We start from the raw sequence: 17,066 nt of genomic DNA on the forward strand, positions 1-17,066 counted from the left end.
TGCACACGTTGACTCAGGTTGAAACCCCTCCTCCTCCTACAGCAGCACTGTGTGCCGCCCCACTGCTGCCCCCACCTCTCGCGGCAGTTGGTGGAGAAGGGCGGGGGGCTTTCCAAATCCACTATGAATCCTTACAAGGTTGAATAAGGGAACTTGAAACGATGCAGACAGGCAGGCAACCTGTAGTAGAGGGATGTACGGCCATAAACCTCGAAGCAAGGTCTTCAGCGTCAGACAGAATGAGGTGTCCCAGAGCGGCGGAAGAGTCCCGGAGCCACGCTGCTTCCGGTCTCGACGGAATCGCCACCGAGCACGGCAGAGGCTAGGGCGGAATGGCGACGGCAGCGCAGTTCGCCAGGGCTTGGTCTCCGCCCTTCAGCCTATTTCCTCTAACCCGCAGACCCACTACCGGAGGAGGCGGGGAGCGGGCTGGAGAGCACTAACAGTGACAGGCGGGGCGAGTCGTGGGCGCGTGACGTCACCCCGGGGTGTGCGCGGCGCGAGCGGAAGCGGAAGCGGCTCTGTTCGCCGCCTCTGCCACCGGCCCGATGAGCTGCAGCGGCTCCGGCGCGGACCCCGAGGCGGCGCCGGCCTCCGCCGCCTCGGCCCCGGGCCCGGCGCCCCCGGTCTCGGCTCCCGCCGCGCTGCCCGCCAGCACCGCTGCGGAGAACAAGGCCAGCCCCGCGGGGACAGCCGGGGGGCCTGGGGCTGGAGCAGCTGCTGGGGTCACGGGACCCTTGGCGGCGCGGGCCGGGGAGCCAGCTGAGCGGCGTGGGGCGGGTGAGGGCCGGACGGGTGAGGGCAAGGGAAGCGTCTTGGACTGGGCCCAGCAGGGGGTGAGGGCAGAGGATATAGACAGACCTCGCTGGGGCCCTGCGCCACCCACCTCTGTGTCTTATTTTGTTGGTTCTCCTCCAGCTCCGGTGTCGGCGGGTGGCGCGGCGCCCCCAGAGGGGGCCATGTCTAACGGGATTTACGTACTGCCGAGCGCGGCCAACGGAGACGTGAAGCCGGTGGTGTCCAGCACGCCTTTGGTGGACTTCTTGATGCAGCTGGAGGATTACACGCCTACGGTGGGCTTCCGCCCCAACAAGGCCACCTAGCCTGCTGTCACAACTTTTCAGCCACATCTCCGTGCTTTTCAGCATCCTCTGATGTTTGCTCCCCTAGTCACTCTTCTGTTTTTGCCCTCTGCTCACCCAAACCGTGAGCTTCCTGATAACCAGGTCTATCCGACATTTCCCTCACCCTCGTCCCACTCTGCTGACAGTTCTCTTAATTGATTTCTTAGATCCCAGATGCAGTGACTGGTTACTACCTGAACCGTGCTGGCTTTGAGGCCTCAGACCCACGCATGTGAGTAAACCCAGGGCAGGTTAGTTTTGGGTGCTTGTGCAGTGTGTTGTCCATCTCCTTCTCATCTAAGTTTTTTCTCTCTAGAATTCGGCTCATCTCCCTAGCTGCCCAGAAATTCATCTCAGATATTGCCAATGATGCCCTACAGCACTGCAAAATGAAGGGCACAGCCTCCGGCAGCTCCCGGAGCAAGAGCAAGGTGTGAGGGGAGGCTCATTGAATCACTAATTACTTTCCACAACAGTGGAAGCTTATCCTGCCACCCCTTTGGGGAAACTGAATCCTAGGGGAGGTGTAAGACTTACTCAGGGTCACCCATCTGGGATTGAAGGCTGGGATTCCTGTGCTCAGTTGGTGCTCTTCCCTCTTCCCTCAGGACCGCAAGTATACTTTAACCATGGAGGACTTGACCCCTGCCCTCAGCGAGTATGGCATCAATGTGAAGAAGCCGCACTACTTCACCTGAGCCACCCAACCTAAATGTACTTGTCTGTCCCCATGTCCCCATACCAGCCTGTTTTCATAATAAACTTTATTGTGACAGGCAGGGCTGATCCCTCCCATGTTGGGAGACACCATGTGGCAAGTGACAAAGCTCTGAGCCCACCCCTTTTGGGGCCACAGTGGTAGGGATGGGGGAAGGGGATGGACCCCATGGCTGGGGTAGTACCATGACTGGAGGCAGGGGAGGCAACCAGAGGCCTGCTGCTTTGGGGAGGTGCATTCCCCCAACCATGTCCTGACACTTCTGGAGTTCAGGCAAGGACCTTCCAGTCCTACTTGTCCTGCATCTTCTCCAGGATAGGCACAATCATGTCAAATTTGGGTCGCTTTGCAGGGTCTTCATTCATGCAGATCTTCATGAGCTTACACACATGAGGGGAAATACCTGGTGGGATGGTAGGCCGAAGGCCTTCCAATGCCACCTGTGAATACAAGAAAAAACTGAGCCTCACAATTTGAGTCTGTCATGTAGAGAGAAGCCACTGGCCCTGGGACAGGATAACTATATCTGAATAAATATGGGAGGAGCCCAGGCCACTACAGTTACTTTCACCATAACCAACCACTCCCCCAACACAAATGTATACTGTTCTGCTCTCACCTTCATTCCAATCTCCATATTGGAAAGATCAGCAAAGGGTACCTCCCGTGTCACCAGTTCCCACAGAAGCACTGCAAAACTCCACATGTCTGCTGAGCGTCTGTTTGTGTCTTCAGGCTTCTTCTGCAGAGCTAGAGGGATAGGGCTTGTCTGTTCTGGCCCCCTGGCCTTTCCTGTCTCTGCCCCCTTCCACTACTTCTGAGGTGGTCCTTTTTCACCTCCCAACATGATGACTTCACCCACCTTCAGGGGCTACCCAGGCAGGTGCATACATGCGACCAGGACATTGGAAAGAGAACTTGACATCAGCCATGCTAATTCGGGCAGTCATGTCCTCATCAATCTGAGGAAGAGAAAACAGAAGGAGATAAGTCATAGATAGGCAAAGGGCTTTTGGGGCCTGGGCCAGGAGTGAGCTTGTGGCCTCACCATTACACTACGGCTATTGAGCGCATGTCGTGGGATGAGGGGCTCTAGTGTGTGTAGGAAGGCCATGCCCCTCGCCATGTCCAAAGCAAACTTCACAGCCTGGCTCTGGTCTACGACGAAATCTGAGAGGAGGCAAAAGTTCAAATAGTTCAGAGAGGCTCATGCACCCTCTCTCCCGTTTCCTCCCCAAGGAAATTCAACATCCCTACTCACTGGTGCCTTCATGTAGTACATTGTAGAGGGATCCATATGGCATCCAGTGTGTGATGAGAGTAGGATGAGGAGCAGGTGGAGACTGACAGGCACCTAGCACTGGGAGCACATTTGGATGCGAGAAAATCCTGGAAGAGGGAGGGAGTGGTTGAGACCCAGTATAAAAGATCTCTTTCAGTGCTATTCAGGGTTCCCTGGAACTAGCAGCTTCCAGGTTACGCCTTGCACTACCTGAGCCGAGGACACTCTTCATTAAAGTCCCTGCTCTTCCTTGTACTCCAGTCTCGAACCTTCAGCACCTTCACGACAATGTCATTGCCCTGCCAGCGGCCCTTCCAGAGCTGAAGAACAGGTAGAGGTTAGGAGGCTTTTACTGTTGCTACCACTTCCTTGCCCACTAACTGGAGGAAAAACTTAAACCAGGTACAAAGCAGGTAATTTATGGGGGTTTAGTGAGGGAAGGGCAAGGGCAGGGGTCACCTCTCCAGAGTGATTCTCGTTGAGCTTCGTCAGGAAGTTAAGCTGTTTGAAGTCAATGCCAGAGTGTTTGTTCAGGGTTCCATTTCCTAAGAGTGTGGGCAGGTCAGGTACCCAGCTTCACCCTAACCCAGTCCCAAGAGGCCAGGATTATCTCCTTTTACAACCCTTCTTCCCACAGTGGTGACTCACGGGGCCGAGTGCGGGTGGTCCCCTTCCAGAATGTGTCCTTGTATGGAATACGGTTGAGATTCTGGCCCATCTTCTCTGCCCGCTCTAGGGAAGAAAACCAACGTGAGCTGTGGTACAGAGGGAGAAGACAGGTGGGAAGGGACAAGACACAAGCTAGGGGTGGGGAGATGGACCTCGGAGAAGCTCTCTCAGGGGTGCCTTGGCTTTGTCCACAGGCATCTCTCCATACTTGTTACAGATGCTGACAAGGGCCCCATTTGCCACCAGGTCCTGGAATGAAAAGGCCATTATGATGAGAGCCACTGCTGCCTCGCTGGCAGTCAATGAACCAACCATGAATGCACAAATGTAGTACTTAATCCTGTGAGTGTCACACAGTAGTACTGACAGAACCTCAACCCTGAGGGTTCCAAAATCTCCCACCCAGGCTGACTTTACTTCCTACCCATCTCAGGACTTGAGGGCTGAGTACTCACCTCTGCCACTTGGTCTTGTCCCCAAAAACAGGCATAGTGCAGGGGCACATTCCCATGTTCATTCACTGCATTGATGTCTGCCTTGTACTGCAATAGCTGGACCCCATGGCCAGACAAAAAGAAGAGGCAGAAGGTACAGTCAGTCTCAAATGAGATACTGGTGTCAGGCACAGGAAAAGGGGGAAGAGTACACATACTTTCTGCTGTATGTTACAGTGCCTGTGACTGACCCTCATGGCATGTATGTGATGTGGATGACGAAAGGGTTTGTACGTACCTTCTGTACAATATCACGGTGTCCATGACTGGCTGCCAGATGCAGGGGGGTGTCATCCCCACGGTTCATTACATTGATCCGTGCCCCCCGCATGATCAACATCTCAACCACAGCAGAGCGGCCCTCTCGGCAGGCCCAGTGCAAGGGGGAGAAGCCATGATCGTCCCTTTGAGGAAGGGGCAATGGTCATTGAGCTGGAGGTGGGATGGGGCAAAGGTTTTGATTCCTGAAAAACTGATAATTACATACTCTCTGGGAAGGCTTACCTCTCTAGGACTTTGATTCTCATTCATGCCAGCAACTCCCAAAGCCGTCCATTTCAGACCTTCCCCTGAGCTTCAAACCAAACCAACCACCTATATACCTCAACGACCTCTATAAAAAATTGTTATCTTCACTATATCCCACATCTCATTTCATTAGGTCGTAGCGCTCTTCCCCTGGTTTCTCCTGCACCCCTTCTGCAACATCTATTGGTTCTTTCCGTTTTCTACCACATCTTATATATCCCCCTACTTCAGCACTTGTCGCACTGGATTGTAAAAATCTGATAGTGGACTGTCTTGTCTGTTAGATTTTAAGTTTCGTGAGGGAATGGATTGACAGCAGCTGTTCGGTGCATGTTAGTGGGGGAGTAGGGTGTCTTGGAGAAGGCAGGCCACAACTTAAAGGAGAGGGAACAAACTTACTATTTGGCTCTGGTACTGAAACTAACATCTAAAAATGGAATGGAATTTAAATGATGTTTTTGGAAGGGTTTATATTGAAAAGGAGAAATCCTTTTGACTACTGATGAGGCAGATAACAAACCACCATGCAAAGCAGGATTCCCTTACTTAGCAATCCTGTGCACAGAAAACAGAAGAAAATGAGAATGGCTGTTTTGGGATGAAAACGATACCTTATTTTTTTCTTTTCCAAGAGATATGTATTTTATAAAGTAAAATAAGTATACAAACAAAACAAAACAATTGGTTTGGAGCTGGGCCTGCCTGACAGCCTGGGGCCATAAAAGGAAATTCCCTCTAGTTCGGGGATGCAGATTCAAGGGGTGGAACAGGGGGCGGTCCGTGGTCTGGGCCAGCAGCCTCCGGATGCCTTAGTGCTGTGGTCACTTCCTGTGTGCGACTCTAGGCAAGGCTTGGAGCTGATCAGGGGTCTGGCCATCCAGATGCCCTACAGCTGAAGGGGTTGGGGGTGTGGCCTTTTACTTAATCATTTTCCTCCACAACTTGCAGGCATCTGCTAACACAGAAATAGCCAAAAGCTTTCCCTAGAGGTAGGATATCCCCAGGAAGCATTACACCCCGTTTATCAGCTGGTCTTGCCTCCTAGACCTTTAATTTGTGCCCTGACTTATCAGCTTCCAGTACTGGGCAGGCCAAACTCTGGGGGCAAAAGTATGGGCACAAGGGTTCTGTTCACTATCAAGCTGCCTGCCACCTCAGGGCCTGGACTTTTATCTCAAGGAATCCTGCAAGGAATTAACCCCTTCTTCATATCCAGCATACAGCCAACTTAGGCCCCCATACTTTACCCCTCAAACCAGCACCACAACCATCCAGTTTCATTAATGCCACCCCTTTTCCTTCTGGCAACATCTTCCTAGAGTCTTCCTAGATGCTAGGTCCACCGGACAACTGCCTAAGCCTATATTTCCTCACCAACAAAACAGTAACAGTGCTTACTGTCTTTATCAGGGTACCCTTTGAGAATTATGTGAAAAATGGAAAAAATGACTGCAAAGTATTAAAGAGAAATAGTGTAGAACCTAATGGGAACCAGTGAAGTCTAGACTAAGATGACAGGTGATCCTGACCTGTCAAACCTAAAAACTAAACTCTACCAATCTTAAAAAATAAAGAATTTGAATCTGCCACCCTGAGTCACCATCACTACTGCTCTTCTTGCCTTCCTATCTCAGCCAACCTTGTTGAACTGGTCTACATTCCCTTTCACTATTTGCTCACCTCCCAACTTTTCTTTTCTTTTCTTTTTTTTTTTTTTTTTTTTTTGAGACAGTCTTGCTCTGTGGCCCAGGCTGGAGTGCAGTGGCATGATCTTGGCTCACTGCAGCCTCTGCTTCCGGGTTCAAGCGATTCTCCTGCCTCAGCCTCCCGAGTAGCTGGGATTACAGGCGCACACCACCACACCTAGCTAATTTTTGTATTTTTAGTAGAGACAGGGGTTCAATATGTTGGTCAGGCTGGTCTCGAACTCCTGACCTCGTCATCCACCCGCCTCAGCCTCCCAAAGTGCTGGGATTACAGGCATGAGCCACCGCAACTGGCCTACTTTTCAATCTGCCACAAATCTGCTGTCTTGAGAGCAGAGATTATGTCAGATTCTGGACTCTAGCACCCAGCACAGAAGGTGTTCATCATAGTCTCTTAAATGAAGGAACCCAATGTAGTCTGATTTCTCCACCCATTATTCTGAAACAATACTCAGATCATCTAATACATCCTAACTGCACACTGAGGGGAACAACAGACGCTGGGGCCTACCAGAGTGGGGTGGATAGGAAGGGGGAGAGGATCAGGAAAAACAACTAATGGGTACTATGGCTTAATACCTGGGTGATGAAATGATCTGTACAACAAATCTCCATGACACGAGTTTATCCATATAACAAACCTGCACATGTACCCCTGAACTTAAAAAAAAAATCCCAATTGTAAGTTCAATGGCTATTTTAAAATATTAATGTTCTTTGATCTCTCAGTAGCCTGAACTGCTGTTGACCACCTCCCCTTCATTAAAACATTCTCTAAGCTTTACTGACACATTTTCCTATTTCTTTTTCAACTTACAGCTGCTCCTTTTCAGTCGTGCAGGCTTCCTGTCCCCTGACCTCTTGCCTTCCATGCTCCTGAGACATTCTCCTTCACACCCATGTCTTCAAGTATCATCTATATGCTGATAGCTCTCAAATCTGTGTCTCCAAGTCAGATTCCTCTCCTGAATTGCAATTCTGCGTAACTAACAACTACACTCAACATTTCTACCTTACTGCATTGTCACCTTAACTTTAACATGTCCAAAACAGAATGCCTCATCCTCCATCTCAGTAAAAACAGCCACCATCTATCCAAGTTCCCAAGCCAGAACCCTGGTCCTCATCTTTGCCCTTACTCACTCCCCACCAAGTTCCACAATTCTTTGTCCTAAAGACTTCTGGAATTTGATCACTCCTCTTTTTCACTCACCCTAATTCTAGTCCAAGACATCATTACTTCTACGATGAACTAGGCAACTGCCTCCTTTCCACCTGCTCTTCACAAAGCATCCAAGATGATACTGAAACATGGACAATCTCGTTATGTCACTACACAGCTTTAAAACCTTGCTTTTAAAATAAAGACCTTCTTATAGCCTAAATATGCTTGCATGATCTGGCTGATCCTTGCAGACCGCTACAGTCTTATGTCCTGTTCTTCTCCTCTTGTACCCAATGCTCCCACCCACAGAGATAATCTATCCTCCAGCTATATGGAACTCCAGACAATTTCCTGTTCTCTCTGCTCTGTGCCTTGCCTCCTAGCCTTTGCCCATGCAGTTTACTGAGACTGGAGCCTCTCCCTGTGAAACTCTCATTCAGCAGTCAAGATTCAGCTCAAACTGCGTCCTCTGTGAAGACCCTCTGCCCCGCCACAGGCTGTGCTTAGCACTCATTACACTGGCTAGCAAAGGCAGGAGCCCCCACCAGACATGAGCACTCCACTCCACGTAGCCAAAAGATATCTAGCCTTCTTCTCATCCACCAAGAGCTTCAGCTCACCCCTGGTTGAGATCGTTCTCCGTGTTGTCCAGCCACAGGCGAACGGCGACTGCGTTGCCCTCCCGGCACTGAGTGAAAATGTCGTCCATAGCAGCGTCCCAGCGCCGAGTCCCCTGGATTGGGGAAGCCTGAGGACTGTGGGGTGATCCAGGGAAGGAGGATGAACCCCAAGCTTTATCCTCTACAGGAGAGAAGTGTTTGTGTTGGGGGTAAGGGGCCTGAGCTGCGTCCCCGGCTAGTGGGGGTCTGTGAAGGAGTTTGTGGCTGCGGGATGATACCCGGCTGTGTCCTCTAGGCGCGAGGTAAAGGCGGGTCAGGGGAGGCAGGTAGTGTCTCCTAAGAGGTAGTGTCTCCTGAACGGATGTCCGAGAGTAGGCAACTAGACCCTATCCGCGAATAGAGTTGGGGGAAGTGGGGAGGTTCAGGATCCGTATACGCTGGGGGAGGGGACTGGGGGTCCTCCCCAGGGTTGGCTCCGTTCCTTACTTGGAACTCAGGAGAAGTGAGGGGTGACAGGTTGGCAGGACCCCTAGTCGTGGGCAGGGGGCGCGGGTCCTCTCGCACTCACCGGGACTCGGGCTGCAGGCTCCTTCTCCGGGGAACTCCCGTCCGGCCGCGCCCGCAGCCTGCCGCCGGCCCCGCCCCGCCCCTGGTGCTCTTGGGCAGCGCGGGCCTCCGTCCCTCCCCTCCCACCGCCTCCCTGCCCTTCTAGCCGCGGCTGGCTAAACTCGATGGTTCGCTGCGCCGCGCAGGCCGCTCTAGCAACCCTTCGGTGTCACGCTTTGGTTTCCGGCTCCGCTCTGGCGGGTCTGAGCGCTCCGACTCCCAGAGAAGAGCTCTGCACGTGGAGAAGACCGGGGACTCCGCGACACTGCCCTCCCGACCCTCATGTTCGAAGAGCCTGAGTGGGCCGAGGCGGCTCCAGTAGCCGCGGGCCTCGGGCCCGTAATCTCACGACCTCAGCCTGCGGCCGCCTTGCAAAACAGAGTGAGTGACCCTCAGAGGCGATGGGAGCTGTTTCAGACCGCGAAGCGGACGCTGGTGGATCCCAGCGCTGTGTGTATTGCAGGGAGGGACACCTGTGGCACCGTTGAGGGCGAGTCCTGATCTGAAGATCCGAGAATTTCCAAAAGAAACTGACGTTGGGTCAGAGAGAGTTGTTGAGTAGAAGCTGGGGAAGCGAAGAGGGTTCTTCAGACAGGGAAGAGTACATACAAGGGCCCTGGGGCAAGAGAGCATGTTCTGTTAGAGTCACACACACAAGTGATCCTTGTGATTGGAATACAGAGTAAATGAGAAGGGATGCTGTTCAAGTTCAAGAGGTAGATTAGAAGTTTTGCATAGCCGGGCGCGGTGGCTCAAGCCTGTAATCCCAGCACTTTGGGAGGCTGAGACGGGCGGATCACGAGGTCAGGAGATCGAGACCATCCTGGCTAACACGGTGAAACCCCGTCTCTACTAAAAATACAAAAAACTAGCCGGGTGAGGTGGCGGGCGCCTGTAGTCCCAGCTACTCGGGAGGCTGAGGCAGGAGAATGGCGTAAACCCGGGAGGCGGAGCTTGCAGTGAGCTGAGATCCGGCCACTGCACTCCAGCCCGGGCGACAGAGCAGGACTCCGTCTCAAAAAAAAAAAAAAAAAGAAGAAGTTTTGCATATATTAGAATAGAAGCCAATGAAAGGTTTTAAGCAATGGAATTATTTCTTCAGATTTGTATTTTGAAAGGATCATTGGTTACAGTGTGGAGGATGGATTGGAGAAAGTAAGAGTTGTCAGTATCATTGTTCAAGGGAGGGTGTGGGAAACTTAGAATCAAGGTAAGTGCCTGGCCTAGGATTACCCAGTAGGACTGCAACACAGAACCAGCCTTCTCAACAGTACACCTTCTCCTTTGAGCCTCTCAGATGTGAGGGCCGTACTTCCTCAGGCTTTTCTTAGGCTTCAGTCTGCCTCCAACTTGAAATCGACCTGCTTTGTTTCCTCTTTTTTCATCCCCTAGCCCCATTACCATTGTCCAAGCCGCTGGCCTCTCTGCAATTTCTCCCCTTCCGTTTTTTTTCTACACTGCAGCTAGAGACATGTTAAATATTTAATATACGTGTGTAATCATGTACCTCCTGTTCAGAAACCTCCTTACCTCTTTTGGCACTGTATCAACTGGAGGCAAAAGCTCAAGGTGAAGGTTTGGAACTCCTGGTCTCTGGCCTTGGTCTTGTTGCTTGTGGCCTTAGCACTTTCCTTTGGGAAAACCTCTATTAACTCATTTACACATTGAAAAAAGTGGGATAGGTGGTTTCTCTGCTCTTCAGCTTCCCAGAAGTTGGGGTGGTGACGTGAAGTTCTGGATTCTGGCAGGCTTGACTGGGAAGAATTCAGCTGCTTCTGCTAGTCTGAATCAGGTCAACATCTCTCCCTTCTTGTTCTAGGCCTCATCCATTGTCTTTTTTTTTTTTTTTTTTTTTTGAGGCGGAGTCTCGCTCTGTCGCCCGGACTGGAGTGCAGTGGCTGGATCTCAGCTCACTGCAAGCTCCGCCTCCCGGGTTCACGCCATTCTCCTGCCTCAGCCTCCCGAGTAGCTGGGACTACAGGCGCCCGCCACCTCGCCCGGCTAGTTTTTGTATTTTTAGTAGAGACGGGGTTTCACCGTGTTAGCCAGGATGGTCTCGATCTCCTGACCTCGTGATCCGCCCGTCTCGGCCTCCCAAAGTGCTGGGATTACAGGCTTGAGCCACCGCGCCCGGCCCTCATCCATTCTCTTTAGGCCCACTGTCACCCCTTGTTTTCCCCCAGGGCTCCAAGCACCACCAGCTCTTGGCCACATTACGGGCTCTAGAGGGAGCATCTCTTTCCCAGCATCCCCCCAGCCTACCTAGCAGTGACTCTGAAGAGGACAAGGAGGAAAGAAAGAAGAAATGCCCCCAAAAGGCATCGTTTGCCAGTGCCTCTGTTGAAGTAGGGAAGAAAGGGAAGAAGAAATGTGAAAAACAGGGCCCACCTTGCAGTGACTCTGAGGAAGAAGTGGAAAGGAAGAAGAAATGCCACAAACAGGCTCTTGTTGGCAGTGACTCTGCTGAAAAAGAGAAAAGAAAGAGGAAGTACCAGAAACATGCCCCTATAAATTCAGCCCAGCACCTGGATGGTGTTGACCAAACAGGTACCATTGGATGTGTATATGTGTGTGTGTCGGGGGCGGGGGTAGGGAGTAGGTCAACTGATTCTACATACAACAGAGATTATCGACTGCCATTAGAATTGGGGCTAATGGTGTACTCAGGCAATAAGAAGTACTTTTATGCAGGCCACAGTCACTGTTTCAAAGACAGAGGTATGGCTGGAATGATTTGCCATGACTCTCAATGTAAGAGATTTTGCCTCAGGTGCATCTTCCCATCTCCCTCCTTGCAGGTCCCAAAGCCTGGAACGGTAGTACTACAAATGATCCACTGAAGCAAAGCCCTGGGTCCATTTCCCCTAAACCCCCTCGTACATTAAGCCGCAAGCAGTGGCGGAACCAGCAAAAGAACAAAAGAAGACATAAGAACAAGTTTCGGCCACCTCAGGTGCCAGGCCAGGCTCCAGCTGAGGCCCCCACAGAGAAGACAGAGGTGCCTCCTGTTTCCAAGACAGACAGCCATGAGGCTCGGGCAGGGGATTTGCGAGCCCGCATGGCACAGCGGCTGGATGGCGCCCGATTTCGCTACCTCAATGAACAGCTGTACTCAGGGCCCAGCAGTGCTGCACAGCGTCTCTTCCAGGAAGACCCTGAGGCTTTTCTTGTCTACCACCGCGGCTTCCAGAGCCAGGTGAAGAAGTGGCCACTGCAGCCAGTGGACCGCATCGCCAGAGATCTTCGCCAGCGGTGAATGGGGGTCAGGCACTGTGAGAAGCCATGTGGTGGGTCAGTAATAGGCCCAGATCAGACCAATATATGACCCTTGCCTTCCACTCTCAGGCCTGCATCCCTAGTGGTGGCTGACTTCGGCTGTGGGGATTGCCGCTTGGCTTCAAGTATCCGGAACCCTGTGCATTGCTTTGACTTGGCTTCTCTGGATCCTCGGGTCACTGTGTGTGACATGGCCCAGGTAAACTTACATGTTACCTGGCTTGTGCTCTAGGCCCAACCTCCATATGCTAATCTCTAACCCTTCCTTCCCCTTTCCCATCCTTGTGTCTCAGTGCTGGCTTTCTTCTGCACTGTGTGCCATATACAAGACTCTCACTCTCCACAGGTTCCTCTGGAGGATGAGTCTGTGGATGTGGCTGTGTTTTGCCTTTCACTGATGGGAACCAACATCAGGGACTTCTTAGAGGAGGCAAATCGAGTACTGAAGCCAGGGTAAGAGCCCCCAGGACACAGATGGATGTATGTAAGTGTGCATGCATGGCTCTGTGCATTTACACAGAACTTTCTGTCCTTCTCAGGGGTCTCCTGAAAGTGGCTGAGGTCAGCAGCCGCTTTGAGGATGTTTGGACCTTTCTTCGGGCTATGACCAAGCTGGGCTTCAAGATTGTCTCCAAGGTGAGGGCCCCAAGAAGTCTGTACCTTTTTTTGTCTCATGTGGCCCTTTTCAGGGTACTGGTGTTCAGGAAGGAGGCTTCACGCACAGGAACAGACATTTTGCTCCCCAACGGAGGTGGGAGCCCTGGGAAGCTTTCTGAGCAGAGGCAGTACGTAGAGGGAGGTGTTTTAAGGAGTAGGGATGAGGATTTGGTTCTCACTGGGTCTTTTCTGCCCCTAGGACCTGACCAACAGCCATTTCTTCCTGTTTGATTTCCAAAAGACTGGGCCCCCTCAGGTAGGACCCAAGGCTCAACTTTCAGGCCTGAAGCTTCATCCATGTCTCTACAAGCGCAGGTGACCTCTGGATCTTCCTTGAAAGGGGAGGCAGAGCTCAAACTCCAGGCTCAGAACTGTGAGGACTGTTTGCAGCCTGGCTGTAAGCCAAGACCTGGTTCCTGGTGGACCCCGAGGACAAAGTGTGATAAAATCTCTGACTCAGCCGGGCACGTTGGCTCATGCCTGTAATCCCAGCACTTTGGGAGGCCAAGGCAGGCGGATCATGAGGTCAGCAGATCAAGACCATCCTCCTGGGTAACACAGTGAAACCCCGTTTCTACTGAAAATACAAAAAATTGGCCGGGCATGGTGGCAGGCGCCTGTAGTCCCAGCTATTTGGGAGGCTGAAGCAGGAGAATGGTGTGAACCTGGGAGGCAGAGCTTGCAGTGAGCCGAGATTGAGCCACTGCACTCCAGCCTGGGCGACAGAGCGAAACTTTGTCTCAACAAAGAAAAAAACCTCTCAGACTTGCTCTACTGAAGCCTTCTTGGTTATAATATGCATAAAGTCACTGGGTCTAGCTGAACAATAAAGAGTTTATTGTGAGAACATGGGGATATCTGTCTGTTTCATGACACTTTAGGTGTCATGAAAATTAGATGGTTTGGAATTCAAGGCATCTTTAGGTTTGGCTCCTCTTTCCAAGTAAGAAGCCACATGGCCTTTCTGTCCTGTCATCTCCACTCTGCTGTCATCTGATCTGTCTACAGATCAGCTTCCTCTGCTCACTCATAGTTTCTGCTCCTTCAGCTTCAGTTTGCCCAGGCCTTCAAGGTTGCAGACAGGCAGCTGTTGCTGCTTGACCCTGAGGTAACTGGTAGTCCACCAACATCCTGGCTCAACACATCAGTCTGAGCCACCAGCTTGAGACTGTTTGGATGTCCCTGTACTGAGCATTTCTAGTGGTTTATCTTTCCCCTCTCCCCTCATCTCCATCTTTGGAACCATATAGCATCAAGGCACTCCCAACACGTTTTATCCTGTGGGACTTTGGAATGTTTATGGCTGAGAGCACAGATTTTGGAATCAGGTAGACCTGGATTTAATTCCTGGCCTGCTACCTAGAGGCACTTAAAGTCATTTAATCTCTGTGTATCACATTCCTTATTTGGAAAATGGTAGAATTTCTATCTTGCAAGATGGTTGTGTGGATTAACTGGGGAAATTTGTAGCCAGGGCTGGGAACATAGGAGGTGCTCAGTAAACTAGCTATGACTATTATATGTTGTAAGCCTTATTGTTTTTTGAAGATGTTCCCTAGGCTGGTTGGAGGCTGAGGGGTAAAGAATGGGTTTGTTGACTAAGGAAGCCTCTGGAGGAGGCTAGGCCTTTCAGCAGACTTACTTCATAGGCTATTTAATGACTCTTAATAGATTCTGAGCTTCTGTCTTTGGAGGGGTAGTGAGGGAGCTGGGTCTCTGTTCATAAACAACTTGTTGATGCCGTGTGGGGTTCGGGGCATTGGGCTGTTCATTGGTGGAAGAGTCTGTCCACTGTTTCTGCCTTGCAGTGGACTCAGATCAGCATGTCCTGGGAAAGCTATAGGCAAGGTGCTGAAGGAAGGTGAGTTTGAATGATAGATTCTAGGCCTCCCCGAGAAGGTATCTGCCATGTGTCTAGGTGTAAAGATATGGTCTCTTGTACTTGTTTCCAGGAATACCTGACAGTACCCATCGGGAGACCATAGGTTCTATGGCCCTAAAGCCAGTTGGATGCCTTTAATAAGGGGATGGAAGTTTTGAAACAGGCTGTAGGCCAGAGGGCATGTTTGGAGGCTGGGCTGTGAATCATTAAGCAGGCACTGCACAGTGCCTCTACATGTACTGTTCTTTCTGCTGAATACTCATCTGACAGGCAGTTTGCTCACCTTTCCAAATAACCTAGTTGTTTCCTATTCTACTCCCAAAGCAAAATCAATTCTTCATCTGTACTCTGAAAGTACTATGTGAAGAGTGCTACTCAACTTCTAAATATTGCATTGTGATTCGTTTGTGCATTTGGCTGTAGTTTTCTCAAGCTGTATTTATCTTTATATTCCCAAAGCTTGTCATTTGAGATATTGCCAGTGTACTTATTCACCTAGGGAGAGATAAGAAATGACAGGGTCCACTCGAGTGAGATGGATGAGAACAGGGGTGTTATAGAAACCCAGGTTCTAGGGCACAAGATGAGGGCACTGTTGACTAGTCATGGTGGAAGAAGTAGGCAGACAGGAGAACTTCATTAGGTAGAATTGGTGGGATGCCGAGGATCGTAAGAGAGAAATCTGAAGTAAGTTCCAGGGTTCTGGCTTGAGCAACTGTGGGTAGGCTGGTGATGCCATTCAGAGTGTTGGATTTCAGGAAGTGGGACATGCGTGAGATCTGTGCTAGGGGTCTGGGAATCAGCAGCCTAGACGTGGTAATTAAAGTCAGAATAGATGAGATATTCAGGGTAAGACAATGAGAAGAGAAAATGGCTCAGATTAGAACTGAGGAGCCTGTCATGGATGGATAAAGGAAAATGAACTAGTAAAGGTGATGGAAGAGGAGAAGGTTCACCCAAAGATGTAGGAGTAAAACCAGGAGAGTTATTATTATTATTATTTTTGAGACAGAGTCTTGCTCTGTGGCCCAGGCTAGAATGCGGTGGCGTGATCTCGGGTCACTGAAACCTCTGTGTCCTGGGTCAAGCAATTCTCCTGCCTCAGCCTCCCGAGTAGCTGGGAATACAGGCTCAAGTCACCATACCCAGCTAATTTTTGTATTTTTAGTAAAGACAGGGTTTCACCGTGTTGGCCAGGCTGGTCTCGAACTCCTGACCTCAAGTGATCGGCCTGCGTCAGCCTCCCAAAGTTCTGGGATTACAGGCGTGAGCCACCACGCCCAGCCGATTTTTTTTTTTTTTTTTTTTTTTTTTTTAATATGGGAGGATGGGCAGGTTAGCTGTCGAGTGCTGTTGAGATGAGAGAGAACTCAGAATGCAGCGGGGTAGGGATTGCTGAGTAATGTGGAGGGCCTGTTTGAGGTAAATGGGAGTGGTAAGAGGTTGCTCCATTGTGAAAGCCCTCTTCAGAGTTCCTGATAGGGCCCCAGAAGTTCATTTCTGGTTGCTTTGATTTTTTTTTTTTTTTTTTTTTTTTCAGGAAGCAGGAAGCCAGTTTATCATTTGAGAGTGAGAATGGGGGAGAGGAGGTATCTTCCAGGCCCACAGGGCATAGAAATACCCAGTCAGGCCAGACTGATTTATCTCCTTACCTCTCCTCATCACCTGGGCCCAGAGCAATCAGCAGTGATTAGGTAGAGAGGAGCTGAGGAGAGCAAAGAACATACCAATCCCTCCTCCCTTTCCCAATGCAGGCTTCTAGACTTAGCTGGGGCAGAGCTGGGAGGGGAAAAGAGATTTAAAACTACAACAGGTGCAGATTATTGTTACACAGGATTAGACATTCTAATTGAGATGTTTGCTCCTTAAACTGATCACAGGACTATCAAGAACATCACAACCTAGCTGCAACTTTTCTCCATAGCAGGGAGAGTACCTCCCAGTGAATAAAATTTGGAGGGGTGGTAAGAGACAAGAATAAAATTGGGTTTGGTTATCCGTGCCTCATGCTTGTTCAGCGTCCCTTTTAGAGTTCTCCAAATAAATAGTTACTGCTTCTGCAGTTACTGGTGTGCTCCAGCTTCTGTTCCCGTAATATAGTCCTAAGGGAACACAGTTCTAAAAGAAACAACATGATCTTGGCAGAGACACCGCTCAGCTCCAAACCCAACCATTTATGTAATTGCACAAAACTCGACAGCTTTTCACAGAGACCAGTAATTAGAACCTTTGATCCATAGGTCATCCTCCTTCCAGATGAATTCTCATCCAGGTGAATTCTCTGACCAGCCATCTGGTTTTAGGATACCCAACTCCTGCAGTAACTGCCTTACTGGTCT

The 17,066-nt window shown here is 50.6% G+C and overlaps 3 protein-coding genes across 11 annotated transcripts; 2 read left to right on the forward strand and 1 right to left on the reverse strand.

Annotated features, from left to right (window-relative positions):
• Positions 1-74: 74 nt before the first annotated feature.
• Positions 75-1,903, forward strand: TAF10 (TATA-box binding protein associated factor 10). Of its 2 annotated transcripts, none has more exons than XM_033206591.1 (5): positions 75-795; positions 919-1,073; positions 1,292-1,356; positions 1,441-1,555; positions 1,733-1,903. In XM_033206591.1, exons 1-5 carry the CDS (start codon positions 549-551, stop codon positions 1,820-1,822), a joined length of 672 nt encoding a protein of 223 aa, XP_033062482.1. In that variant the 5' UTR covers positions 75-548; the 3' UTR covers positions 1,823-1,903. The 2 variants fall into 2 exon arrangements, with proteins under 2 accessions (XP_033062482.1, XP_033062483.1); XM_033206592.1 differs by having other exon boundaries at positions 75-780.
• ILK (integrin linked kinase) lies at positions 1,872-8,996 on the reverse strand. Of its 8 annotated transcripts, none has more exons than XM_033206583.1 (13): positions 8,875-8,996; positions 8,307-8,441; positions 4,526-4,691; positions 4,249-4,344; positions 3,946-4,042; positions 3,773-3,856; positions 3,584-3,669; positions 3,335-3,444; positions 3,104-3,231; positions 2,891-3,012; positions 2,705-2,804; positions 2,462-2,592; positions 1,872-2,282 (listed from the first exon to the last, which is right to left on the reverse strand). In XM_033206583.1, exons 2-13 carry the CDS (start codon positions 8,393-8,395, stop codon positions 2,133-2,135), a joined length of 1,359 nt encoding a protein of 452 aa, XP_033062474.1. In that variant the 5' UTR covers positions 8,396-8,441; positions 8,875-8,996; the 3' UTR covers positions 1,872-2,132. The 8 variants fall into 8 exon arrangements, with proteins under 8 accessions (XP_033062474.1, XP_033062473.1, XP_033062476.1 ...); XM_033206582.1 differs by having other exon boundaries at positions 8,307-8,487; positions 8,875-8,987; XM_033206585.1 differs by having other exon boundaries at positions 8,307-8,419; positions 8,875-8,950.
• Positions 8,878-13,430, forward strand: RRP8 (ribosomal RNA processing 8). Its single transcript, XM_033206581.1, has 7 exons — positions 8,878-9,293; positions 11,096-11,459; positions 11,711-12,164; positions 12,258-12,387; positions 12,535-12,641; positions 12,728-12,824; positions 13,045-13,430. The coding sequence occupies exons 1-7, from the start codon at positions 9,195-9,197 to the stop codon at positions 13,162-13,164; spliced, it is 1,371 nt and encodes a 456-aa protein (XP_033062472.1). The 5' UTR covers positions 8,878-9,194; the 3' UTR covers positions 13,165-13,430.
• The last annotated feature ends 3,636 nt before the right edge of the window (positions 13,431-17,066 follow it).

Source organism: Trachypithecus francoisi, unplaced genomic scaffold (assembly GCF_009764315.1).
Source record: "Trachypithecus francoisi isolate TF-2019V2 unplaced genomic scaffold, Tfra_2.0 Lachesis_group8, whole genome shotgun sequence".
Classification (NCBI taxonomy): Eukaryota; Metazoa; Chordata; class Mammalia; order Primates; family Cercopithecidae; genus Trachypithecus; species Trachypithecus francoisi.

Coding starts and splice junctions, on each gene's coding strand:
- TAF10 (XM_033206591.1), top strand. CDS start 549: ATGAGCTGCAGCGGCTCCGGCGCGGACCCCGAGGCGGCGCCGGCCTCC. Junction 796..918: donor GGCGGGTGAGGGCCGGACGG/GTGAGGGCAAGG, acceptor GTTCTCCTCCAG/CTCCGGTGTCGGCGGGTGGC. Junction 1,357..1,440: donor GAGGCCTCAGACCCACGCAT/GTGAGTAAACCC, acceptor TTTTCTCTCTAG/AATTCGGCTCATCTCCCTAG.
- ILK (XM_033206583.1), bottom strand. CDS start 8,395: ATGGACGACATTTTCACTCAGTGCCGGGAGGGCAACGCAGTCGCCGTT. Junction 3,857..3,945: donor CCTGAGAGAGCTTCTCCGAG/GTCCATCTCCCC, acceptor TTTCTTCCCTAG/AGCGGGCAGAGAAGATGGGC. Junction 2,283..2,461: donor ATATGGAGATTGGAATGAAG/GTGAGAGCAGAA, acceptor TTGTATTCACAG/GTGGCATTGGAAGGCCTTCG.
- RRP8 (XM_033206581.1), top strand. CDS start 9,195: ATGTTCGAAGAGCCTGAGTGGGCCGAGGCGGCTCCAGTAGCCGCGGGC. Junction 9,294..11,095: donor CGGCCGCCTTGCAAAACAGA/GTGAGTGACCCT, acceptor GTTTTCCCCCAG/GGCTCCAAGCACCACCAGCT. Junction 11,460..11,710: donor GGATGGTGTTGACCAAACAG/GTACCATTGGAT, acceptor CCCTCCTTGCAG/GTCCCAAAGCCTGGAACGGT.